Source organism: Myxine glutinosa, chromosome 2 (genome assembly GCF_964187855.1).
Source record: "Myxine glutinosa chromosome 2, kmMyxGlut1.1, whole genome shotgun sequence".
In the NCBI taxonomy this organism is placed as follows: Eukaryota; Metazoa; Chordata; class Myxini; order Myxiniformes; family Myxinidae; genus Myxine; species Myxine glutinosa.
In genome coordinates, this window is record NC_136262.1 from 97,475,155 (window position 1) to 97,502,883 (window position 27,729).

At 46.7% G+C, this 27,729-nt stretch overlaps 1 protein-coding gene across 4 annotated transcripts; it reads right to left on the reverse strand.

The window, feature by feature from the left end:
- Positions 1 to 68: 68 nt before the first annotated feature.
- LOC137421533 (tropomodulin-1) lies at positions 69 to 26,682 on the reverse strand. Of its 4 annotated transcripts, none has more exons than XM_078771329.1 (10): positions 26,592 to 26,682; positions 26,119 to 26,259; positions 25,840 to 25,996; positions 16,267 to 16,446; positions 12,420 to 12,509; positions 2,517 to 2,647; positions 2,262 to 2,369; positions 1,755 to 1,898; positions 1,443 to 1,587; positions 69 to 804 (listed from the first exon to the last, which is right to left on the reverse strand). In XM_078771329.1, the coding sequence occupies exons 1-10, from the start codon at positions 26,592 to 26,594 to the stop codon at positions 767 to 769; spliced, it is 1,137 nt and encodes a 378-aa protein (XP_078627455.1). In that variant the 5' UTR covers positions 26,595 to 26,682; the 3' UTR covers positions 69 to 766. The 4 variants fall into 4 exon arrangements, with proteins under 4 accessions (XP_078627455.1, XP_078627454.1, XP_078627457.1 ...); XM_078771328.1 differs by lacking the exon at positions 26,592 to 26,682 and adding an exon at positions 26,414 to 26,546; XM_078771331.1 differs by lacking the exons at positions 1,443 to 1,587; positions 26,592 to 26,682 and adding an exon at positions 26,414 to 26,495.
- Positions 26,683 to 27,729: the final 1,047 nt, after the last annotated feature.

A 27,729-nucleotide genomic window follows, 5' to 3' on the forward strand; every position in this document is an offset into this window, starting at 1 on the left:
CACATGCACTACCCGTTTTGCCGCACACCATGTTTCCATAGCTGCTCAGACAAATAATGGGCACTGAAGCAAGTGACAAAGTGTTTTTATTTCTTTAATTTAAAGAAAAGGGGTTTCATCATCATTTTTCATTCAAAGACTCTAAAACTCTGCTTGGTGGATAATCGGTAATAACGAGTGAGAATTGCTTTGCAGTACATGTCCCCGGATATTTTGCCTCAGTCCAAAAATGGCATAACTCTGAAAAATTGACGAAACACCCTGAAACTCGAACTTTTTCTGGAACTTATCATAATAAAGCCATTTACCAAGTTTTAGTTGAATATATTAAAGGGTATGAGGGGGGGAAAAAAAGTCTGAAAAACCGTGGGATGGACAGACAGATGGAGAGCAAACCCATAGTTCCCTCCGGTGAAACTGGTAGGGGACCAAAAGTTTCTGGAGAGGCTGAATGTGGATTGATGTTGCACGAGTGCACACGCAATACATTGCAAGTACATACTGTAGGGCTTTGGAACATGTGATTTACACTTACAAACATCCTCCAGTATGCTTTGGGAAAAAATAAAAAATTCGTGACAGAACATTTTACAAATCTACCCCTTCTTTCCCCATGTCTTAAAATTGTTACCTTCCTGGTTCATACTAATCGAGTCTTGGTCTTCCCGTTTAAACCAATGAAGGTTCTTGAGACTTCACCTTCATTGCTCACCTGTGCAACTACATTGTGTGGGGTAAGTGAGGCTCGGTGCAGTAACCATCAAGATCATGCCTTCTTGACATTCTCCAGGCGCTTCTTCCTCACTGTGGGGAAGACAGGTCATCCATCATTTCTTGTTTGAGGACAATTTCACCCTTTTGCAATAAAACTTCTCACAATGAGAAGAAAAGGTCTTCACCTTTTATGTACCACCAATATATTCATATTCATAGAAAAGATTACATCACTGGTTGCCTGAGCATCATTTTGCATGAGTTGGGAAATGAATGAATGAATGAATGATCGTTTTTAAGTCCATTTTCCCCGCTAGAGCAGGGGTTAGCCTTGCGGGCCCCATGACAATCATGGTTCCCTGTTTGAGGCAATGTTTTTATGGCCGGATGCCCTTCCTGACGCCAACCCTTGGTCACGCTCTTACGGTGCGCAGGGATATGGTGTACCTATTCTAAATCGGGGTACTCACCGTGATCATTCATCCCAGCAAGCTGGTACTCAATTTGCCGACCTCAGAAGGATGACAGGCTGAGTCAACCTCAACCCCCCTGGCGTTAATTCAGCGATCGATTGGGATTCGAACCCAGGATCCTAGGATCCCAAGCCGGCACCCTAACCGCTAAGCCAACACCAGGCTTGGGAAAAACAATTGTAATAAGTGTCAGTACAAAAACCCTAAATTTGATAGAAAACTCCAGTTATCCTAAATCCCTTTCCTGAGACTTACCAAGATCGTTATTTCTTGTGATAGCATTCGCTACACGGCTTCGAGGTCCTGGTGAGGAGAATTGGTAACCAAAACGCAGCAAGGATTTGTTTCCTTCCACCATGGCGGCCATGTCCATCTCGACACGGTTTCCTAGCTGCTGCCGCTGTAACAGTTTAAATTTTCACTTTTTGCATTGCATGTCCCAAAACTGGTCACTTCATGTTCCAGCCATTTCAGATCTCCCTGAAGAACGTTTGCCTTCTTATTCCAAAAGGGTCCCTGTTTGCACTGGTGTAGGTGGAAACCTTTCGGCTTTTGCAATGGACGTACCTGGTTATCCAGCTTGAGTTCAGTGAGACGGTCGTTCTTTTTGAGAGCTTCCACAATTGCCAACACACCAAGAGCCGTTAGACAGTTGGACTCGATGTTGAGGCTCTTCAAAACTCCATTCACCTTCAACATGTCAGCTAAAACCTGCACACCCATACATCCACTCATGGTCGATGCTTCAGGGCTTCAAGAAAGCTGTTTGCCACGACCTAATGTCATCCCCCATCCATACACATGATCCCATCCCCAAGCACTCCTTTTTTCCAGGCTATTGTGAATCTGCTCCCTCTTTCTCCCCCTCCCCATGATCTCACTCTCATCTCTATTCTGCTGTTGGCGTTTTCCTCTTTCCATTTGGTTACCTTCCTTCTGCTCTAGCTCTTCCACAAGGCTCGAGCATGTATAGTTTTGTATGCAAAAAAATGCCCTTATGTTATGTAGGTATGACCTTAGTATGAGAATGCATTTGGGAACGAGCAGTGGAATGTGTTTATTAATAAGACTTACCAAACCTACACTGTCGTTACAGCATGTGCCAACCAAGCTGAACTTCTCCACATGACCATTTGACTTTAGGGCTTCTGCAACCTCAATCATTGTGGACATGGAGATGTCCTGGAGGGGTTTGCAGTGGAACATGAGGTTTGGTAACAGATGGACGCTTTTATTCAGGGTTATGATTGGACTTGATTGTCACGTTAGACTTTTGAGACTTTGGTAGAAGATACTTTGTAGTTAACAATGCAATTCATGTCGTCATACCGCAATGTTGTTGAGGTTGACTTGAGTTAAGGTCTGATCGTTGTCTCGTATACGCTTCAGGCTCTGCTCCACATCAGTGGGATTTGGAGGCTCCTCCGGGAAGACTTTGCATTCATCAGGGTGGACAACACCTGGACATCCAAGGAGAGTGTGGACAAGGTGATGCTGACTTTAATAATTTGCAATTCCAACAACATTCTCCTCTCTAGGAAATCAACAGTGGTGATGGCTGGAAACATCAGTGGGAGGGAGGTAATGGGAGGTGGTAAAGGGGACGCTCCATATTTATTCCATAATTGATGTACGATGTATTACTGTTTTTTTCACAACACAAAACAACCTCTGGAACATAGGTGACAATCAACAACAACAACAAAAAAAACCCGAACGTTTCACCAGGGGGTGACCAGACATTTCAACAGGGCACCAGCAAGTACATTTAGACACTTATACAATAAGATAGAATATTCGTTTCCTGTGAAAATGGCATTGATAATTATCACCTCGGAAGGATGATAGATTTTGGCCCTATTGGATTACGTAATCCAATATCCCATATATTCAATTATTCATAACTAGAACGGAACTCGGTAGAGCACACCTCCGCCAAGCTGAACAGTTTATGTTTTGTATCCCATTGACAGGCCAAATCTCGATTCGAACCTGAACCAAAATCTATTTGGCTTGTTCTTGTCACCTAACCAACTCATCCACCAAGTTTAGTCATAACTAGTCCATAACTCTTTTAAATATCATGTTATATATATATATATATATATCGCTTTTATCCCGATCTCTCAATGATGAAGAATCACTTTAGAAAATTAAATAAACATCGTATCCGAATCCATATTCATATGTTCACCAAAATCGAATCGGTTCAGTCTTGTCACGCACCCAACCTCTCCACCAAGCTTCGTCCAAATCCGTCCATAACTTTTTGAGATATCCTGCTATCTATCGTTTTTGGCCCTATCTCCCAATGGTGAAGAATCGCTTTTAGAAAATACCATCCGGATCTTCACCAAAATCTAATAATTTCGTCCTTGTCACACACCCAGCCTCTCCGCCAAATTTCGTCCGAATCCGTCACAGCTTTTTCAGATATCTTGTTTACAGACAAACAAACAAACAGACAGACAGGTGTTACGTGGTCCCCTCGGTGAATACCTGGTCTCGGTGACCCCCGGACCGTGAGAGGAACTTCGCCAGAAAGCTGTATTAAATATGCGCTTTCGCCATGCAATCCATATGAATTTCACCCAAGAGACAACTGACGTTCAAGGATATATTTCAATGGGAATGACCATACAATTGCAATGACACAACCACGGAGATTTTCCCCGAGCAATCAACCATATACAACCATCAACAATTCCCAATTCACAAGCACTTTCCTATGAGTAAGATGGCCATCTTATATACGTGTGTCCCGGTGAGTACTCACGACACCCTTTTGGTCTCGGTCCCGCACAATGTCTCTGGGCCCCTCCTGACCAAGATGATGGTCGCCGTCACCGCACTCGGGCGGTAGAACGAACCCCGGGTGGATGTGTTTCCACCGGGCAGGTATCGTACCAGGCACCGTGGCTGCAGCCCCTCGTGGCCACGCGCAGCGGATACGGTAAAGCAAGCCAAACCCCACGCCGCTTGCAAGGCGCGTTAGGCCCCAACGTGCGACCCACACGCGTCTGTTTGGACGGTGCCGCGAACGAGGCCAGACGCGGGTTCGATGCACGGCCCCACGTCAACTGGACGTCTCCACCGGGCCGGTACACGTTCTGGTAATTCCTCTCGCCAGACAGGCTTCGGAACGCCGCTGTTTTACGCAGCGCAAGGTCGATCCCACCTTTTGTCGGAGCGGGGCGAGGAAGAATAATACTCGTCCTTTTTTCCTCGTGTCTTTTCTTCTTCCGTTTCCGGTCACTTCCGTTTCCGGCCACTCCCTCAGAAGGGCTCCTGACCCTCCAACCACAACAACTTAATATACTACACACGGATAAGCCAAGACCTGAATGGTAATTCACATACATTCATATAAATATGTAACACTCCCCCCCTTCAAGAAAGAAAGTTTGAACCCAGCGAAAACTTTCTTTGCCGGCCAATTTGGGGAAACAAACCAGATAACTCAACCCCCCCCCCCCCCCCCCCAGATTAACTCAATCTGGACAAAGCGTCCGCCACGACATTGTCCCGGCCCCGTACATGTTCAATTTCCAAGTTGAACCCCTGCAAAGCCAAACTCCATCTCATCAACCTCTGATTTTTATTTTTCATTCTTTGAATGAAGGTTAAGGGGTTGTGATCCGTAAAGACCTTTATGGGAAAGGACGTGATTCCTAAATACACCTCATAATGTTGAAGCCCTCGCAGGAGAGCCAGGGTCTCTTTCTCCACGGTGGCATAATTTGCCTGATGTTTATTGAACTTTTTGGAGTAGTAGCACACGGGGTGGTCCACCCCATCCTCATCTTCCTGTAACAAGACCGCTCCAGCCCCCACATCGCTTGCATCTACGGCCAACTTGAAAGGTGCCTGAAAGTCCGGAGCGGTTAGGACCGGAGAGCTCATTAGTATCGCTTTGACATGGGCAAAGGCCGCCTGACATTTGCCATCCCAAACGAATGGGGTCTCCTTTCTCAACAAACTCGTTAAAGGGGCTACCACATCCGAAAAATTCTTACAGAACCGCCGGTACCACCCCGCCATACCTAAGAATCTCATCAGCTCTTTCTTCCCCTTTGGGACTTGGAAGCGATCGATAGCTTCTACCTTGGCGGTCACTGGTTGTACTTGACCCTGCCCTACTACATGGCCGAGGAACACTACCTGTGCTCTTACAAATTCACTCTTGGCTAAGTTGATGGTCAGACCTGCCTCGGACATCGTCTGAAAAAATGCATGGATTTGCTTAATATGGTCTTCCATGGTCATGGTGTGGATGATTACATCATCCAGATATGCCTCCACCCCCTCCAGGTCTGCAATGAGCCTATTAATCAGTCGTTGAAATGTCGCCGGCCCGTTCTTCAACCCAAAAGGGAGGACCTTGTACTGATATAACCCATTCGGAGTGACCAAAGCTGAGATTTCTTTGGCTCTATCGGTAAGAGGGATCTGCCAATACCCTTTCAGCAAGTCAAATTTGGTAACAAATTTAGCTGGGCCTATTCGATCAATACAGTCGTCAATCCTCGGGAGCGGATAGGAGTCGGTCTTGGTCACTGCATTCACCCGTTTTAAATCCGTACAACACCGGAAGCTGCCATCGGGTTTCGGAACCAACACACATGGGGAGCTCCATTCACTGTTGCTTGGTTCGATGATGTCATTGTCCAACATATATTGCATCTCCTTCCGAAGGTACTCCATCTTCACCGGGTTCATCCGATAGGGGTGTTGTTTCACTGGAGTGGCCTCCCCCACCTCGATATCATGATATACTAAGTCCGTACGACCAGGTACATCTGTGAACAAATGTTTAAATTCGAACATTAGGCTGGACAGTTGTCCTTGCTGTTCCCTTGTTAAATGACCTAACTTCTCATCCAAATGATTCAACACTTCGGTGTTCGTCAATTTGGGGCAGGCCTGGTCATCCAAGTTATCAAACTTCACACCGGCGTTTCCGTCCATTGTCACCGGTACGACCGGTGAGACAGGAACTACGTCTTCCACCGGTTCCCTCTCATGATATTTCTTCAGTCGGTTGACATGACACAACTGTCGCTTTTTTCGTCGGTCGGGAGTGGTCACCACGTAGTCTGTCTCATTCACCCTCTCCTCCACTGCATAAGGACCGAAATATCTAGCCTGGAGGGGCTGACCTGGAACGGGCAGCAATACTAACACCCGGTCCTGAGGACTGAAATTCCTTATCTGCGAGGTCTTGTCATGTCTCTCCTTCATTTTCCCCTGGGCCCTTCTCAAGTTCCGTCGTGCCACCTCACACGCCTTTGCCAATCGGTTTTTTACTGTGGCCACATACTCCCTCATCGGTGTCCGGGACTCCTGTAGTAACCACTGTTCTTTCACCAATTTCAACGGTCCCCGCACTGCGTGTCCAAACACCAGTTCAAACGGGCTGAATCCCAAGGAATCCTGCACGGACTCCCTCGCCGCAAACAACAATAGGGGTATCCCTTCATCCCAATCCTTGGCACATTCAAAACAATACGTTCGGATCATATTCTTTAAAGTCTGGTGAAACCTTTCCAGGGCCCCTTGGCTCTCGGGATGGTAGGCGCTGGATCTTACTTGTTCCACCCCCAACAGGTGTACCACTTGCTGGAACAGTGTGGACATGAAATTGGTCCCCTGATCCGATTGAATGATCCTAGGTAGGCCAACCCAAGTGAAAAATTTAATCAAGGCCTTTGCAATAACTGCCGCCGTTATTTTCCTCAGAGGCACTGCCTCGGGGAACCTGGTGGACGCACACATGATGGTCAGTAAGTATTGATGTCCAGCTTTGGTTTTGGGTAAAGGGCCCACACAGTCCACAATGACTCGGCTGAATGGCTCTTCAAAAGCTGGAATTGGCTTTAACGGGGCGGGGGGGATTTTTTGATTCGGCTTTCCCACCAGCTGACAAGAATGGCAGGACTTGCAGAACTCCGCCACATCCCGTCGCAGTCCCGGCCAGAAAAAATGTACCAATATCCTGTCACAGGTCTTGTTCACTCCCAGGTGCCCGGCCCAAGGGGTCTCATGTGCCAAACTCAAGATCTCCTTCCGGTACAGCGGTGGCACCACAACCTGATAGTGAACTTTCCACTCATCGTCTGCGGGTACCTCCGGGGGCCTCCATTTCCTCATTAGGGTTTCCCCCTTCATGAAATACCCCACAGGTATCTTCGTAGCCTCTTCTTCCATAACGGCTTTCTCAATTAACCTCTGGATCTCCGAGTCTTCGTGTTGTTCTTCCACTAGTCTCCTTCGGACCAGCGCGGTTTGCTCCACTTCGTTCTCCGCGGTCTCCGACGGACACTCCACGTCCCCTTGCGTTCCAGACGCTACCATTTCTCGAAATTCCTGGGAATCCCTCCCCTGGTTATTTCCCTTTTTCGAGTTGTCTTCCCGTACCTCTAAGGGTTCCAACTCCCCCTCTCTTTCTTCCTCCTTCTCTTCTGCGTGCTTTCTACCCATAGCCCGAGTCACTGCACAGGATGGAAAGATACCCGGAATCTCCATCTCTAACCGAGTGGTGTTATTTTCCTTACTGGGCTTGTCCACCATTATTGGATTACCCGAAACTCGCCCCCCGGCCAAATCATTCCCGATAATAAAAGAGATTCCCTCCACAGGAAGGGTGGCTTGTAAGCCTACGGTGACCGGCCCGGATACCAACTCAGAACTCAACTGGATGACATGAAGCGGAGCTTTAACATAGCCCCCGACCCCCTGTAAAAGCACACTAACCCCAGTTGCCGTCTTCTCCGACAATGGCAAAATGCCCTCCAGCATCAACGATTGGTGTGCTCCTGTGTCCCTCAATACCCTAACTGGCTTCTGGTTACTCGGGTCGCCATCCAGCGACACGAACCCCTCTGAAATGAAATGTTTGTAGCCCTCCTGAACAAGGTTCTCCCGGGACGCCGTACCTTTGACAGGGGAATCTTCCCCCAGCTCTGCTCTCCAAGAATGATTTCTCACACTTGCCAGTGCATTCGGAGTCGCACTAGACTGATTCCGTTCCGGGTTCTCCCTTTTTCGGAGGTAACATTGGGACATCAAGTGTCCAGTTTTATGGCAAAAAGCACAAGTAGGCCCGGGGGAGAACCTCGGGGTCGGCCTTGAGCCCCCCGAAAAACAAGTTTGTCTTGGGCCCGTAGCCCTCGGATTTCTAACCGTTGGGGTATCATAGTTGTCCCCATAATCATCTCGAGGCCGCCGCCATGTAAGGTCGTTCTCCGCACCGGGTGTTCCATAACTCCCCTGCTGAAGTCTAGGCGAGGAGTTAGGTTTGTGGACCCCTATTCGGTGGGTTAAGGCATAATCATCTGCCATGGTGGCTGCGTCCCACAACTTTGGTACCTTCTTTTCCTGCAGGTACACTTTGATGTCCTCGTGGACACACTGCTGGAATTCCTCCACCAGGATCAAATCCCGCAATGTCTCGAAGTCTTTCCCGACTCCTTTTGACTCACACCACCGATCAAACATGTTTTCTTTCACTCTGGCAAACTCCACATGGGTCTCACTCTCCCTCTTCCTGGCATTCCTGAATTTTTGCCTGTAAGCTTCCGGAACCAACTCATACGCTTTGAGGATGTGCGTCTTCAGTACCTCATAATCTGCACATTGGTCCATTGGTAGCGCCGAATAAATTTCCTGAGCTTTCCCCACCAGCACACTTTGCACGAGTATGGTCCAGGCCTCCTCCGGCCAGTTTAATTGTCGAGCCACTTTCTCAAAGTGTGGAAAAAATTTCGCGACTTCTTTTTCACTGAACGGTGGAACCAGCCTCACATGTCTGCCCACATCCCAGGTTTTCTGGTTAGGTGTCGACCCCGTCAGCAAGGGTGGTGCCTCTCCCCGTTCTCTCATTAACTCCAGCTCCTTGAATTTGATTTCTTGCTGAAGCTCCATGTCACGTTCCTTTAATTCCCTTTCCGCTTTTCTCTCCTCTGCTTCGAGTTCCCTTGCAGCTCTCCTCTCCTCTGCTTCTGCTTTCCTTTCCTCTGTTTTCATCCTTTCCTGGAGTTCTCGTTCCACTCTCCTTTCCTCTGCTCTTTCCTTTTCTGCTTTCCTTTCTTCTTCTGCTCTTTCCTTTTCTGCTTTCCTTTCTTCTTCTTTTAACCTTTCCTGGAGTTCTCTTTCCACTCTCCTTTCCTCTGCTTGTTTCTCTTCTCTCCTCTCTTCTGCTTTCCTTTCTTCTTCTTTGATCCGTTCCTGGCTCCGTAATTGCAACTCCAGTTTCCGGAGCTCAACGTCTTCTGGTTCTTCGGGTAGCCACTCCCAGGCTAACTCGTCCCATGTTCCTAATCCCACCATAGATTGTATCACCGTGGCCTGCAACTCTGCCTTCCTCAAATTAGTTCGGACCTCCAAGTTAAAATGTTTGGCCAATTTCAAGAGGTCCGACTTTAGCAACGCTCGGAACTGTGCCTCACTCGGTGTTACCCCAAAGTTCTGTGCCACAAACGCCATGGTGCCTATCGTTAACACCTGTTAACCTTCACCCAAGACTTTACCCCAATTTCTCAAAAAAAAAATTACCAATTAATAATTAATTAATAAATTTTAATTAATAAAAAATATTATTTTATTATTTTATACAATTTTAAATCCCGGACGTAGACCCAATTGCGAAACCGCAAATCGTAATTTGGACGAGCCCCCAATTCTGTTACGTGGTCCCCTCGGTGAATACCTGGTCTCGGTGACCCCCGGACCGTGAGAGGAACTTCGCCAGAAAGCTGTATTAAATATGCGCTTTCGCCATGCAATCCATATGAATTTCACCCAAGAGACAACTGACGTTCAAGGATATATTTCAATGGGAATGACCATACAATTGCAATGACACAACCACGGAGATTTTCCCCGAGCAATCAACCATATACAACCATCAACAATTCCCAATTCACAAGCACTTTCCTATGAGTAAGATGGCCATCTTATATACGTGTGTCCCGGTGAGTACTCACGACACCCTTTTGGTCTCGGTCCCGCACAATGTCTCTGGGCCCCTCCTGACCAAGATGATGGTCGCCGTCACCGCACTCGGGCGGTAGAACGAACCCCGGGTGGATGTGTTTCCACCGGGCAGGTATCGTACCAGGCACCGTGGCTGCAGCCCCTCGTGGCCACGCGCAGCGGATACGGTAAAGCAAGCCAAACCCCACACCGCTTGCAAGGCGCGTTAGGCCCCAACGTGCGACCCGCACGCGTCTGTTTGGACGGTGCCGCGAACGAGGCCAGACGCGGGTTCGATGCACAGCCCCACGTCAACTGGACGTCTCCACCGGGCCGGTACACGTTCCGGTAATTCCTCTCGCCAGACAGGCTTCGGAACGCCGCTGTTTTACGCAGCGCAAGGTCGATCCCACCTTTTGTCGGAGCGGGGCGAGGAAGAATAATACTCGTCCTTTTTTCCTCGTGTCTTTTCTTCTTCCGTTTCCGGTCACTTCCGTTTCCGGCCACTCCCTCAGAAGGGCTCCTGACCCTCCAACCACAACAACTTAATATACTACACACGGATAAGCCAAGACCTGAATGGTAATTCACATACATTCATATAAATATGTAACACAGGGGGGTGAAAACATAACCTGCATCCACCTTCGGTGGCAGAGGTAAGAAAGACTACACAACTCCACGTCATGAAAGACTCATTTTATGATAAAGCAACAGTTTGGTTGAGAAATAAAGCATAAAGAATGTATTTAAAACCACTTTCAATATTGAGGAAGTGAACACAAAGATCTACAGTCACCTACCAAAGGTTCAATGACCAGTCTTGGAGAATCCTTGGATTATGTAACTCATAAATGTTCTGGTAAATGGAAAATCTAGCTGCCAAGTATTCTTAATGTGAGATAATTAAGCTGTTGTTGCATCCTCCCTACACTACCCCACAAACCCCTCTGAGGACAGCTTGGTGGTGGAGTGGGTGAAGCCTTGTTGTGTTTGCCCTCACTGGTGTGGGTCCGATTCCCATTAACTGCTCAGTAGAAATTTTCTAATTTTGGGACTGAGTGGAGGCCTAACCAGGAATGGTTCTTGGCTATGGGATTATTCACGGCTTGTGTTGAGCACCTCCATTGCTTTGGGAAATAGCAGATAGGAATCTTCTGCCACCACAGTAGCACCTCACACCCCAGTGGTGGATCTGTGTCTGGTGTCGATTGCGTCATCATTCGTTTTATGTATTGCTTTCATTCATTTATTCTCCTATTCTTAGTCAGACTGAGATGCTCCAGGTAAAGCAGGAACAATCCACCTTCAGTCCGATTGATCATGGAACAGGTTGGCTCTTAATTCATGAAAGACAATATGTAGTCATCTGATCTGAGATATTTCCGTAGAATTCATACCAAGAAGCGATGACCACGACTATCTAATTGACCATTTCACCATCAATTCGCCATGTCTACCCTTGGCCTTCAAAGCCAGCCGCTGACTGGGTATCCTCTGCCGTGGAAAGTCTTTCTTTGGCAAATCCAAAATTCTAACGATGTAAGGCCGTTCATAGCTCGATGGAGTAGTGCTCTCCCCTTCGGGCTGACACCCCTGCCTCACGCCTTTTACATGTTGATGCTGTGGAGATGAAGGCCCTTAAATCATCGGAATGTCCCGCGATGAAACTCAATCTCTGGGTTGGTGACATGTCTGTCTTCTACCACCTCCTTTCTGGTCTTGCCCTCCCATCCCTTCCTCTCCAGTTTTTTTGCAGGATGCATGCAATCTGACAGTAATCTACTTCCAAAATCTCGGCTCACTGCTCACTCGATTTGTTCTTCTCTCGCCTGTGGAACCAATTCCTCAATCCATTCAATCTCATTCGTCATGCCAGGACTTCAACATAGTTGTTCTGTTCCCCAATCCAAACTTGTGACCTTTTCTCGCCTCACTAACTATCGATCCCCAAGGGCACCCTTTCCTCTCCGGGTTATTTTATTGTGTTCTCTCCACTCTCCGTCGAACCACCTTTCCCTTTTTTGTTGTTTTGCTATTTGGTCCCCAGTTTCCCCCTTCTTATTTCATCCCCTTTCCTGCTGTGTTTGAGCTTGTAAACGACATGTTCACTCCTGGGGTCCCCAACTCCCCCACCCGTCCCATTGCTCGCATTCTTCCCGCTGCCTATTCTTCCTCCAAGTGGTCATTTGTTGTGTCTATCTACCCCCGAATTACCAGTTTTGTGAAAGAAAATCCAAGGCAAAGTAATGAACTCACTGTTTAGACCTTCCTTGTTGACAATGGCGTTGCTTGACAGGGCCTCGTAATACTGTTTGTTGCTCATCAAGGTGTGCATCCCAAGTATAGCTGCAAACACACAAACACTCGTTATAATCGTGTGTGTGTGTGTGTGTGTGTGTGTGTGTGTGTGTGTGTGTGTGTGTGTGTGTGTGTGTGTGTGTGTGTGTGTGAGTGAGAGATCATACTAAAATACACAATTTGGTGTATATAATCCGTATTAAGATAGCAAATCATGGTATTTTTCCAAGGTCCCTTCTAATAACAAAAGTAACTAGAACGGCACTCAGTAGAGAGCATACCTCCGCCTGGTTGGTCCTATCACTCAATGGTGAAGAATTACTTAACAAATTAAATAATTCTCATGTCCGAATACATATTCAGATCTTCACCAAAATCGAATTTATTTGTCCTTGTCAGACACCCAACCGGTCCACCAAGTTTCGTCCAAATCCATCCATAACATTTTGAGATATCCTGCTATGTATCGTTTTTGGCCCTATCTCCCAATGGTGAAGAATCACTTGAAAAATTAAATAATTCTCATATCCGAATCCATATTCAGATATTCACCAAAATCGAATTTATTTGTCCTTGTCAGACACCCAACCGGTCCACCAAGTTTCGTCCAAATCCGTCCACAACCTTTTGAAATATCCTGCTATGTATCGTTTTTGGCCCCATCTCCCAATAGTGAAGAATCACTTTAAAAATTCTAGTAGCCGGATCCGAATCCGGATCTTCACCAAAATCTAATCATTTTGTCCTTGTGACATACACTACATCTCTGCCAAATTTCGGCCGAATCCGTCCACAACTTTTTTGAGTTATTTTGTAAACAAACAGACAGACAAACAGACAGGGGTGAAAACATAACCTCCATCTACCTTTGGTGGCGGAGGTAACTATATGGTACTAATAGAATACTTACCCTATGCAGTCTTACAAATCTGTAATTGCATGTATCTACACTTCTGAGGTAAATGTGTACAAATTCTACTTTAAAAAGTCTGCTGGATAGTACATTCATAAGCCTTTACAAAGCAGCTTTTATTCTAGTTCGAGTGTTTCCACAACTACCAAGGCTGAGAAAGACGCCAGAATTGATCACGAAAGTACACTACATGACCAAAAGTATGCGGACCCCTTCTAATTAGTGGATTCGGCTGTTTCAGCCACACCTATTGCTGACACGTATATATAATCAAGCACACAGTGATGCAATAATCTCCATAGACAAACATTGGCAGGAGAATGGGCCTTACGGAAGAGCTCAGTGACTTTCAACGTGGCACCGTCAAAGGATGCCACCTTTCCAACAAGTCAGTTCGTCAAATTTCTGCCCTGCTAGAGCTGCTCTGCTCAACTGTAAGTGCTGTTATTGTGAAGTGGAAACGTCAAGGAACAACAACAGCTCAGCCGCGAAGTGGTAGGCCACACAAGCTCACAGGATGGGACCGCCGAGTGCTGAAGCGCGTAGCATGTAAAAAGCATCTGTCCTCGGTTGCAACACTCACTACCGAGTTCCAAACTGCCTCTGCAAGCAACGTCAGCACAACAACTGTTCGCCGGGAGCTTCATGAAATGGGTTCCCATGGCTGAGCAGCTGCACACAAGCCTAAGATCTCCATGTGCAATTCCAAGCGGCGACTGGAGTGGTGTAAAGCTCGCCGCCATTGGACTCTGGAGCAGTGGAAACGCATTCTCTGGAGTGATGAATCATGCTTCCACCATCTGGCAGTCCAACGGACGAATCCCGGTTTGGTGAATGCCAGGAGAACGCTACCTGCCTGAATGCATAGTGCCAACTGTAAAGTTTGGTGGAAGATGAATAATGATGGTCTGGGGCTGTTTTTCATGGTTTGGGCAAGGCTCCTTAGTTCCAGATAAGGGAAATCTTAACGCTACAACATACAATGACATTCTAGACGATTGTGTGCTTCCAACTTTGTGGCAACAGTTTGGGGAAGGCCCTTCCCTATTTCAGCATGACAATGTGCCCGTGCACAAAGCGAGGTCCATACAGAAATGGTTTGTCGAGATCGGTGTGGAAGAACTTGAATGGCCTGCACAGAGCCCTGACCTCAACCCCATCGAACACCTTTGGGATGAATTGGAACGCCGACAGCGAGCCATGCCTAATCACCCAACATCAGTGCCCCACCTCACCAGTTCTCTTGTGGCTGAATGGAAGAAAATCCCCGCAGCAATGTTCTAACATCTAGTGGAAAGCCTTCCCAGAAGAGTGGAGGCTGTTATAGCAGCAAAGGGGGAACCAACTCCATATTAATGCCCATGATTTTGGAATGAGATGTTCGATGTTTGGGTGTCCACATGCTTTTGGTCATGTAGTGTATAAAGTGGGAGATCGTTAAATGCGATTCTTCACTTTTTTGTAACCAGCCGAAAACAATAAAGGATGAAGTGATTACAATGATTCTCATTTCGCACAGTTTTCGATGTACTTTCAATATGCGCTATATTAAATAGCCATGTGACATTTGGTAATGTTTCAATTTCCTACATTGAACGGTTTTCGATGTACACTAAATTTGGTATTTTTTTTTTGATTAATTAATTAATTGATTACTTTATTATTATCGATTTACATACTTATTTATTTTCCTTCTCATCTGGGAAATATCTGAGGTACCTTTTGAGCAAGGAAGCTGATATTTGGTCATGACAGTGACCAATTCATTTGTTGCTTTGATGGTGGCTTCACCACCATCTCTTATCTTCTCCCATCCAAAACCTTGATTTTTTTTCTAACCCTGTTAAAACACCCCAAATCCACCTCTTTTCAATCCCCGACTTCATTCCTGAAATGCCTCGTAGTGTTCATTTGCTGTATACCGTGTATCTCCCCCCCCCCCCCCACCCCTCCCTTCCCCAGCCCTCTCCCTTCTACCGTCGATCAGTACCGTCATCCCTGTTCTCTACTGTTGTTGTGCTTGTATGCTTTCCTCTCCCCCCCCCCCCCCCCACCTCCCCCCCTCCCCACTTGTCTCCCGCTCCCTTTTTGTGTGTTTTATGTGTCCGTTTATGTTTTTTGTGTTTAATGTGTGAGCTCTTCTTACACGAGCCTCGACTTTGTATACAAAAAAAAAGTTATTTGGCTATAAGTGGGTATTTTTGAATTATTGGTTGATCAATTAATCGATTAATTCTTTAATTTGTCAATTAACTATTTAATTAATTGCTTTTCAAAAAGTTTCACATTTGGATGAAGCATGGTGGTTTAGGTATGCTATTAGCCAATTTATTAAGAAATTAATTAATTTACAAATACTATTTATTTATTTTAATTACACAACTAATCAATTAATCCAACAAGTACAGATACATTCAAAGTACACTGCCTTTGGCACCCGGCAATATCGCCACGCAGCTCATAGAGACTGTATTGAGTGGGAGAGGTGTACAATAATTAATTGATTAATTGCATAAAATCAATAAATAATCATAGAATAATTTCTTAATCAATTGGCTAATAGCATATCTAAACCACCTGTGCTTCATCCGAAGCTGTAACTTTTTGAAAATTAATTAAATAAGTCATTAATCGAAAAAATTAAATAAACAATTGATTAATCAACAAATAATGAATCGATTCATTGTTTAATCAATACATCAAAATTAGCCTTTACAGCCAAATCACTTGGTCACTTTACAGCCAATCACAATTTTAGCTTGTACCTTTCCACAACTATCTGCTGAAAGTGCTGCCACCACCAAAGCAACAAATGATATTTCAAGGTGGATTTATTTACTTTTATAAGCACTGCAGTAGCTAACGTAATTTTGTGAAAAAAGCATTTTCCACCTGCTAGGTCACAGATCTCGGCTTCGCTTGCATTGGCCAAGGCCTCTTCCAGCTCAGGTTCCAGTGTGACGTCACTCCCCATTTCCACTGCAGGCAGCTCTGCTCCTGGTTCTGCCATTCTTGGGGCCACATCCCTTGGTACCAACTTTGCTGCCTGGACCTTTGGAATATATGGTGTGCCTGTACAACCCGGTCGTGAGATGAAGAGAGGGGAAGAGGGTCAGTGATGATCACTGGAAGAGGAGACGGGTGGAATGGTAATTCATGGTGCTAATCATGTTACATACATATGTATCCTTATTCTCATGCAAATAATATTTAGTTCTTACCATGGCTACGACAAATTGACAAATCAATTCCACATTCTGTTAAACAAAAAGAACGGGGATGAAATCACTGAAGTTCAGGCTGCAGAACTACACACTTTCAACAACTCGTGGTGGTCTGCACGACTAATTAGAGAAACAAATTATGAGAAACACTGCTTGTCCAGAGACCTGGCCCACAATGGGCAACCATTTTGTGATGCAAGGCCCCATGGAAACCATTTTGGGTAAGTATAATTGCAATTGGAAAAAGCAACCAACATAAACATTCCCTCTAAGTAATGATACTTTGATGGTTTTTGAAGACCCCTTGGAGACATACAATACACATAAAGGAACCCGTGTGTAGTTATCTCCATAGTATTGTTGCGGTTTTGAGAACCCACACAGGTAACATCATTAAAGGTTAAAGGTTGCACCCTATAGATAGGCCATATGCAACACGTAGGTCACCTTAGGACGTTAGTTATTTCCTAGTATGTGTTTAGGATAAGGCCATTCCCAATAGTTGCATCTGCGTTGTGTAGAACAAATAAGAGTAGGCCCCCCGTCCATTTTGCAGCCTCCCTTCAATCGACGCCATTAAGCGCTAACCAGTCTGTACATCGCCCTCGCCCTTTAGGCTGCCAGCAGCCTTCGCGAACTCGTTGGGCTTCCGCTCAAACCAGCCCAAGGGCCACAAGTTAAGGCCCGGAAAGGGGGCGGAGCGCAAGGGTGGAGGTGCGGCCACGTCAAGCAGCCATCAAGGCGGAGCCGGTAAGCCCTAAACAGCCAATCAGGGCTGAGGCGAGATCGCCTGACAGGGTGTGGCTGGACATTCCAGAGGGTTCGCTGGGCGTGGCAATATAACCCTTCACGCGAGGCCCCCACCTCAGTTATGAGAAGGGAGAGGCGCTCGTGAGGTCGCAGCACTCATCAGTTATGAGGCAAGCACTCGAGTCGTGAGCTCAAGCTATGATGGGAGAGGCGCTGAGTTACTAACTCGAGTTCTGAGAAGGGAGAGGCGCTCACAGAGTTCGTGTGCAGAGTTGAGTTATGATGGGAGAAGCGCTGAGTTACGAACTCGAGTTATGAGCGGGGAGAGGGAGGCGCTTGACCTGATCGGAGTTGAGTTATGGGAGAGACGCTTGAGTAGTTACGAGAGGGAGAGACGCACTGTGGCAACAAGCTTTACAGAGGGCGGGCGCGCGGCACGCATTGCAGAGGACTGCAGCGTCAAGAAGGACATTGGGGAAGTGGCGCATCGATCGTAACAATACCGGGCGCGCGTATAAAGGCGCCGGTACAAGTATTACGTACGCAAAATCTAATCGCCAACCGATCCCCCGAGATATAATCGTCCGCATCGCGCCTACGCCATGGGGAGAGCTGCCGGCCGTATTCCACCATCTGCACAGTACAAGTTGGGGACCGGACGAGCTGTGGACCCTTGGACCCTCAACACTACCATCTCCAAACCCCATGTGAGTGACCCTGAGAGTGAGTTTGAGAGTGAACGGGCCCATGTCCAGGGAATAAGTTAAGACTGTTATTAAGGCTGCCCTGTGTATCTGCTTCTTCCTCTTCATTGTACATTGCTCTTTCTTTTCCTCTTCTTCTTGTGTAAATAACTAATAAATTACCTGTTCTTCCTGGTTTCCTCTTCATCCGATCGTTTTAGTCATTTCCTCCATTGGGTAAGCGTGGCACGATTAAGAACCGCTCGAATCGGGTTTAGTACCTGTCAACGGCCCGAATCGTGGCTCGCTTCGCTCGGCGTGTCCACTAACACCGTGGTTCGGGCGGGAGTTATTTCCTCGTTTCCGGTCAGCGTTAGTACTTAGGTAATAGGACAAATTCGACCAACAACCCTATTTAATGCTGCCCGGGAAGGACGTTATAGCCCCCGGGATCGCGTCGGCCAGTAAAAAGACAAGAGGATTAATCCCCCCTTGATAAGGGGAAGGCCGACGTTAGGAGATCCGCAACAGTATATTGTGTAGCTAAATTATCTCTCCCTGTATCAATGGAAAAGGAATTTGCATTGTGTTTGTGTAGAAGACACAATCCCCATTTGTGACTTCTCTGTTCCATCTAATTCTCTCAATTTGTCTTAGTTTTATAAATAAATAAATAAAAATTGTATACAGAATCGAGGCTCATGTCAGAGCTAACACATTGAACATGAAAACATGCACAGTGTTACGGATTCGTCACTTCCGTCTTTGTGGTTTTCATCCACTGGAAGCATTTTTAGTTTCATATACTATTATTGTTACAGTTTGAGTGTGAAATGGAGATAACTGTCTTTTTTTTTCTATTTTTTTTTTTTTTTTTTTTTTTGTATACAAGATCGAGGCTCGTGAAAGAGCTAACATTAATCACACAAAAAGACAAACCGACACACAAAACACAAAAAACAAGGGGAGCGGCAGACAAGATGGGGAGAGAGGGGGAAGGACACAAACACAACATTTGAGAGCAGGGACATCGGGAGGACTTGGGGGGAGGTGGGAGAGGAATAAAACATATGAACACTGCAAGGACTCTGGGGTGAATTACCGGGGGTAGAAAAGATCAAGGTTTTCGATGGGGGAAGATAAGAGATGGTGGTGAACAGCTGTTTTAAAGACCTGGAGGGAGGAGTGGGATTGAAGGGAGTGGGGGAGTTTGTTCCAGAGGCGGGAGAAAAGGGGAATGAAAGAGTGAAGGTGAGCAGAGAGCCTAGACTTTGGCAGTTTAACCATAAGAGGGTTGCAGGCAGATCTTGTGCGACCTGAAGGAATATTGGGGGGACAGAGCACAGAGAGAGCTGGGGGAGCAAGGCGGGAGAGGAGTCGGTAGAAGACAGAAAGACCACCAACCTGCCTGCGGTGAGTGAGTGAAAGGCCCTCGGAGTTGACTACATCGCAGGAGATTCCAATGATTCTGAAAGCTTTGGCCTCAACAGCGTGAAGCCGAGCAAGGTGTGAGGCAGGAGCACCAGCCCAGAGGGGGGAACAGTATTCCATTGAGCTGCGGATGAAAGCCTTGTATGTGGTGAGGAGCTCAGGTGTGCTAAGGAAGGACTTCGCACGACGGAGGATGCCCAGTCGGCGACTGGCTTTGGAGGCCAGCTTGGAAATGTGGTTTTCCCAAGAAAGATCATGGCAGATAGTGAGACCCAAAAGCTTGAGCGACAGAACTTCTTGGAGAGGATTGTTGAGAAAGTAGATGGGAGGGTTGTCCAGTCGGTCCTTTCGGAGAGACATTGTAAGAGTGTGAGATTTGTCAGGATTGAAAGACATGTTCCACTTGTTTGACCAGTCTGTGATTTTGTCCAGGTCTGCAGAGAGTGAGGAGGCTGCAGACTGCCGATCTGAGGGATGAGGAATGGAGCGGCAGATAGTGGAGTCATCAGCAAAGAGATAGAGAGGATTTTCCAGAGAGTCGGAGAGGTCATTGATGAAGACCAGAAATAGCACAGGGCCCAGAACACTACCTTGGGGAACTCCAGCCAGAACAGGAAGGGAAGATGAGAGAAATCCATTCAGGGCCACACGTTGCCTACGACCAGAGAGGAAATCCGTAAGCCATGAGTGGAGATTTCCCTGAATACCATAGGAGGTGAGTTTGGTGAGCAGAGCTGGGTGCCAGACCGTATCGAAGGCACGTGATATGTCAAGTGAGACAGCTCTGATTTCCTGTTTGGCATTGAGGACCTCCATCCATTGTTGAGACAGCAGAAGCAACATGTCCAGAGTAGAATGACCTGGTCTGAATCCAAATTGATGATCAGAGATCAAGCCATTGGAGAAGAGGAAGGATTTGATATCTGAAGCAATGATGGATTCCATGACTTTGCTGATAATTGGGAGCAGGCTGATTGGTCTGTAGTTGCAAGGATCTGTTGTTGCACCTTTTTTGTGTAAAGCGGTAATGTTTGCTGATTTCCAAGATGCTGGCAGATGACCTTGAGCAAAAGAGAGGGTGAAAAGAACAGAGAGAGGGTGAGATAGAGCGGCAGAGCAGGATTTTAGGACCCGAGGACTGATGCCATCTGGTCCAGTTGCAGAATCAGAGTCGAGGTTTGATAAAAACTTCTCTTTTTTGATAAAAAATAAAAACTAAAATAAAAACTTTACCTTCAAAGGTAAAAATTAGTGTTTCAAAAGAAAAACGAAATGGATCGGGAGAAACCGGAAGAAGAGGAAGAAGAGGCTGGAGTGGATCAAGTGAGATCAGGAAAGAAAGGCCGATCTGCTTTGAGGTGTCGAGTGGACGCGGGTGGACATTGGTCACGAGCGAATATTGGTTTCCCCGGGAAAGGGATTCCTTTGACAGTGTCGTTATTGTTGTGGCAGATAAACCTGCGTGACAGGTTCTGATTTTGGTTCCGAAAGTGAATCATTGCTGGAGAGCAAGTACGCCTCCATTACGAGACCGTCCGCCATTTCACCTCGCACCAGCGATTCGCCTGGTTCTCGTGTGTGTCGTGGATTTCGCTTGGGAATTCGCAGTTCTCCGCTTGGGAACTGCTGCTCGTTCATGTCAGCGTCATTGTCTGGTGAACTGAAGGTGTGAATTCCCAGTCGCCTTTTGGGTGAACTTTTGCCTGACCGACGTCGGCCCGACACCTCACCAAGCGGCTCTTCGGCAGCGTCGACTGTCGGCCGTCCTGGGTTCAGGTCTCGGTGCGACCTTTTTTCTTGTGATCCCCGGAGCGTGGATCGACTTTTACCTGGTGTCGTGACAGTGACTTTGGGGGTGTTACAGTTCGCTCACGTGGAGTACCGTGAGTTATTGAGTTAAGAAACTGGTGGTACCATCATAGGAATTATACGGTGTTTGTTGTGCAATTGAGGTTTTATTGTACTTGTGCAAGTTGTTATTATTGTGTGATATTAATACAATACTTGTGTTTTGTAATAATTGATTGGTGTGGTTTCACCATTGGTCATTGGCACACATAATAGTACATCTTTCTGCCGTGACTCCTTTCGGGGCTCGGAGGTACACCGTGACCGGGGTTTGAGGAGGAGAACGTAACAACAGACACAAAAAACATACAATGAATGGAGCGGGAGACAAGAGGGGGAGGGAGAGGGAAGCACACAAGCACAACAGCAGTCGAGAACAAGGACATCGGTAGATCTGTGGAAGGGGGAGGGCTGGTGAGGAGGGAGGAGTACACGGTATAAAGCAAATGACCACGACTAGGAATTTCAGGACAGAAATTGGGGATTGAAAGAGGCGGATTTGGGGTGTTTTAACGATGGTAGAAAAGATCAAGGTTTTGGATGGGGGAAGACAAGAGATGGTCGTGAACAGCTGTTTTAGAGACCTGGAGGGAGGAGAGGGATTGAAGAGAATGTGGGAGTTTGTTCCAGAGGTGGGAGAAAAGAGGAATGAAAGAGTGAAGGTGAGCAGAGAGTGTTTTTTTGATGAGCAGAGATTTTGGCAGTTTCACCAGAAGAGGGTTGCTGGCAGATCTTGTGCGTCCTGCAGGAATATTTGGGGGAAAGAGCACAGACAGAGCAGAGGGAGCAAGGCCGGAGCAAGGTTGGAGAGGAGTCGGTAGAAGACAGAAAGACCACCTACCTGCCTGCGGTGAGAGAGAGAAAGGCCCTCAGAATCAGCTTCATCGTGGGAAATTCCAATGATTCTGAATGCTTTGGTTTCAACCGCGAGAAGCCGAGCTAGGTGTAAGGCAGGAGCACCAGCACAGAAGGGAGAGCTGTATTCCATTCAGCTGCGGAGGAAAGCTTTGTAAGTAGTGAGGAGCTCAGAAGTGCCCAGAAAGGACTTTGCACGACGGAGGATGCCCAGTCGGCGACTGGCTTTGGAGACCAGCTTGGAAATGTGGTTTTCCCAGGAAAGATCATGGCAGATAGTGAGACCCAAAAGCTTTAGTGACAGAACTTCTTCAAGAGGATTGTTCAGAAAGTAGATGGGAGGGTTGTCCAGTCGGTCTTTTCGGAGAGACAATGTGGGAGTGTGAGATTTGTCAGGATTGAAAGACATGTTCCACTTGTTTGACCAGTTTGTGATATTGTCCAGGTCTGCAGAAAGTGAAGAGACTGCTGCCTGCCAATCTTAGGGTTGAGATATGGAGTGGCAGAGAGTGGAATCATCAGCAAAGAGATAGAGAGGATTTTCCAGAGAGTCGGAGAGATCATTAATGAAGACCAGAAAAAGCACAGGGCCCAGAACACTGCCTTGAGGAACTCCAGCCTGAACAGGAAGGGGAGATGAGAGAATTATATTCAGGGCCACACGTTGACTGCGACCGGTGAGGAAGTTCACAGGCCATGCGTGGAGGTTTCTATGGATACCATAAGAGGAAAGTTTGGTGAGCAGAGCGGGGTGTCAGACCATATCGAAGGCGCGTGATATGTCAAGAAAGACAGCTCTGATTTCCTGTCTGGCATTGAGGACCTCCATCCATTGTTGAGACAGCAGAAGCAGCATTTGCAGAGTAGAATGACCTGGTCTGAATCCAAATTGATGATCTGAGATCAAGCCATTGAAGAAGAGGAAGGATTTGATGTCAGAAGCGATGATGGATTCCATGACCTTGCTGATTATTGGGAGAAGGCTGATTGGTCTGTAGTTGCAAGGATCTGTTTTTGCTGTCTCTCTCCCTTTCTCTCAATCTCTCTCTCAACACGTCTGTCATACATGCTTTACAACACACTCCATTACAAAACCAACAACCAAATCTCATATTTCAAACCAGCGATCAATGGAAAAAAACCATGTCAAGACTTGTCAGGCACGGCCAAGCAGAAGGACTGAATAGATGCCCCACAAGCAGCTACATAGCCATGCCTCGTCCTGCCTTGGCAGTCTTGGAGTAGCCCAATGAGTGCCGCCTAGAGACAGGGCAGGCCAATGGGAAGCCAAATCCCTGGCCAGACCGAAGAGGAAGCCACTCATCCACAACTCCACGGTTTATAAAAACCCAAAGCGAAGAGCAGATCAGGTGAGTTGGCCGTTCTGAGATTCAATACGAGCATCTGGCGGGACGAGAGCAAGCTGGCTGGTGGGGAGTGCGACCCAGAAAGGTTCCGAACGCCAGCGGAGATTTCCCAGATGCATTGGCCACGAAACACTGATTTACACTACCTTTGTCTGCCTTTCTGTACTTCTATTTTGTTTCCTTTAAACAGATGGAGCATCAACGAGAACCCCTTGGCCTTTTTAGGGCTGACTTACTGACTTGCACTTCACGCTTCTTGTTTGAAGCCACACACAGTCACCATAAACTTTGCATAACACCATCTACCCTCCTCTTCTTTCTTCCTCTCCCCTTGTCTTTTGTTGGGACCAATGTAAGCCCGCTGGCTTGCGTCCGGTGAGCGAGAGGTTGCAAACACGCCTCAAAATTTTATTCTTCTCTCTCTGTCCCTCGTTCTTACCTTTCCCGGAATGGCTGAAACGCCTGTGTTGTAGAACTGTGACTAAATGATTGAATAGTACTGGCCTTCTGTGCTTGGGGTAAGAGCTTTTCTTCTGTGACACTGCTTGTATATACGTGCTTCTTGTTGACATTACAAACCATTTCTCAAACTATCCGATTGTTAGTTACGATGAGTTAGAACATATTATGTGAGTAGTATTCGGAAGTTCACCCATGCTATTTAGTTATGGTCAGCCATTAGCTGACGCTGCACGTACGGTATCGCTTGACTGTTTGATTGATACAGTGGAGTGTTGGAGAGCACGGTACTCTATCCTGGGGATTTAATTTGCCAGAAGAGTTAAGGGAAGTTAGACGCTGCACTCTGCCTGAATTAAACGTTTTTAGACGGCGTCCGTGGTTGCTTAGCAACTTGCCACACCACAGAATGTTGGCCAGATAGTGGGTTTGGGAACTCTCTTCATGATCAATACCGACCGAGTCCACAACAATATACTGTATTTGAAAATGCTACGTTGTCTAAATGAAACCACAGTATGGTTATATCAACTTGCATTGTACTAGTGATATTGTGGGTTGGCAGGATGGCTATCGAGCCCGGGTTCGAATCCTGATCCAGCTATAAACTATCGTCCTGGTGTTTTACAGGCAAGGTGATTCATCGATGTGTATGCCGTCCCTCGGAGGGATGTTAAACTGGGTATCGCATCTGCTCATATTAGTTTGTGGATTCCACGGTGTCCTTCACGAAGAGTAGGCGAGCTATCACCGGCACGCTGAACAAATTCCTAATATACAGGGGAGGGAGCACTGCATCAGCAGCACAACCACATCCTCAGCTATTGATGCTACTCCACAGCCTTGTGTTGCATATGAAAGAATAAGAAGTACATGTCGATATCATCTATTATATAAGAGAGCTGTTGGTGTTGGTCTGTCTGTCTGTCTGTCTGTGTGTGTGTGTGTGTGTCGCCATTTTTCTTAGAGATGGCTGAACGGATCTTTGTCAAACTTTCAGAGGTTCATCAGTGAGTGCCTGGGAGTGTTTTAGGAAAATAAAATCTGAAAAAAAGTTCGTTCTTTTGGATTTAAAATAATAATAATAAAATAAATCGCTCGATAGTGCCTAAGCCTTTTAAAATTAATGACAGTTATATACAAGTACACATTCGCATAAATAAATACAAAACAATCACCAGACATTTGAATACAAACAAGCGTTACGCATAGGTCCCCCGTCGGTGAAGTGATGCGAGTTGACAAAGTGGAGGACGCAAGACGGCCATCTTGGATTTTGACGTGGCGACCTAATTTGCAATAGCGTTCTTCCTTATGCCTAGATACAGCGACACACCAGATTAGAAGTTGGTACTTCGCTTATTTTTCAAGATATTCCGCTCACAAGGTTCAGACATACATGGCAGCGGCCATCTTGGATTTTGACGTGGCGACCCAATTTTCAATAGCGTTCTTCCTTATGCCTAGTTGCACCCACACACCAAATTAGAATTCGGTCCTTCGCTTACGCACGCACGGACGGACGGACGGACGGACGGAGGGGAAAACCATCGTCCCCCTTTCGCTCCGCGGTGCGACGTGGGACAATAAATCAAACAATTCCGGTACAGTATGAAGTGGGGAGTAAGGCTTCTTCTTCTTCCTGAAAGGCATCACACTTAACCCAGAAACGTGATGAACGGCACATTCACCAGCATATATTCAACGAAAAGGTGATGAACCCCCCACCACCTCCCCCCCCCCCCCCACTCCCTTCCTCACCCCTCCCTCTCCTGCCTCCTCCCTCTCCCCCATATAATTAAATATGCAATTATAATCACAAAATAGCTTAACGTTCTTAATCTTCACCTCGTTTTTCCCTGGTGAAGGGTACCAGGTCTTCATTCTCCTCTGTCTCCAAAGCTTCCTTCTCGAGGAACTGGAGCAGGCTGTCTCTCCGAAAGGCTCCAGTCGGCACCTTCTTGGTCTGATCTTTCTGCCGTAGTCCAGCGGGCAGGGCAGCGTTCTGGGACGAATCAAGTACACAAGGTGACCATCGTCAGCGGGTCTTACTCGATGTGGATTACCACAGCAAAATAGACCACGTGTAGGCACGGCCGCCTGCTGCGTGCACACAAACGAACCCACCTTGGGGTCCAGGTCGTCGAGATCTATCTCGAGCTGAGCGATCTCGTCCGGGGTAAGCTTCTCCAGGAGCGCCTCCTCGTCCAGGTCTCCGGTGGCCTCGTCGCCTTTCTTCAGAGACATGGCCGCCTCGAGGTGTCGTACCTGCGCGGTCGAACCACACAAACGCTAATCGTCACACGAGTCGAGACAATTTCTCCCTTATCGGACGTCACAGTTTGAGAATGTGCATTTTCCACATCGGACAAGATTTGCTCGTGATATGCAGACAACGAAACGGCACAAGAACAACAATAACCAGAATAACAGGTGTCCCCAACGCTGGACCCCAAGATGGCCGCGCGTTCCGGCTACAACCCGAGATCCTCGGAGCGCGTTTGTAAGTGACAGCTGCGACTGTCCTGCCATGTCCATGTTGAAATTCCACATTTCTATTTATACTACTCCCACTATTTAAGGTAACAAAGCGTCTATACCATTCCTGGCAGTGTGTACGGCCGTTGAGAGCGCAATTAATTAATTAGTGAACGAGCGAATGACCCAGGTGGTGGATTGGTGATGGGCGGCAAAGTTTGAGTGTGAGTGCGAGGACGCAGGTGGCCATGGGAGGGAGGGTGTAAAAAAAAAACGTCGCACCACTAAATCAACCTGTCCACTAAGTTTCGGCCGAATCCGTGCACAACTTTTTGAGATATCCTGCCCACAGAAGTGACGGAGGTAAGCAACACAGGTGACATGGGGAGATCAGAGGTGGATCCACGTTATGTAATTCCATAAATGATTTTCTTCATTACTTCATTTTTAAATAACGAATCTTTATACCAGAACTGTATGGTGGGGATTCACAGTTTGAGTTGTTTGGGTCTCTGTTTCTGTTGCTTCCATTTACTCTCAGTAGTTCATTCCCTATGGAATGCCTCTTTGAGCAATTGTCAAACTTCCATAATATGATATTTCATATTCGTATGAAATATAATATTATCATCTGACGACTTTAAAAAACAGCTGTTCACCACCATCTCCTTTCTTCCCCCATCCAAAACCTTGATCTTTTCTACCCCCGTTAATTCTCCCCAGATCCACTTTTTTCAAATACAAACTTCTCTCCTGGAAGTCCTAGCAGTGTCCATGTGTTTTATACCTCAACCCATTCCCATGCCTCCTCCCCCACCCCCCCCCCCCCCCCCAAGCCTTCTCCCTCCCACAGATCTCCCGATGTCCCTGCTCTCCATCTTGTTCTCCCGCTCCCTTTATCATGTTTTATGTTTTATGTGTCAGTTTGTTTTTTTGTGATCAATGTTAGCTCTTACACGAGCCTCGATCTTGTATACAAAAAAATAAATAAATCAATAAAATGGCCGTACGAATAATTTGAACCAGTAAAGCCAAATATGACAGATTAATTTAGTGCTGACAATGAAACGGTTCACTGCGGGGGGCAAGGCCATGCTCCACAGTACACGTTAGACTCCCCCGAGTGTAAAGAGCCCTTGCATGCCCCGCTACGATGCCCCACTGCCGAGTTGTGGTCTTTGGTCGCTGTATACAAATTACGTACGCACTGGACGTTTCTCCGTGAAATTATTCAAAATTACAGTGCGCTCGATTTATTAA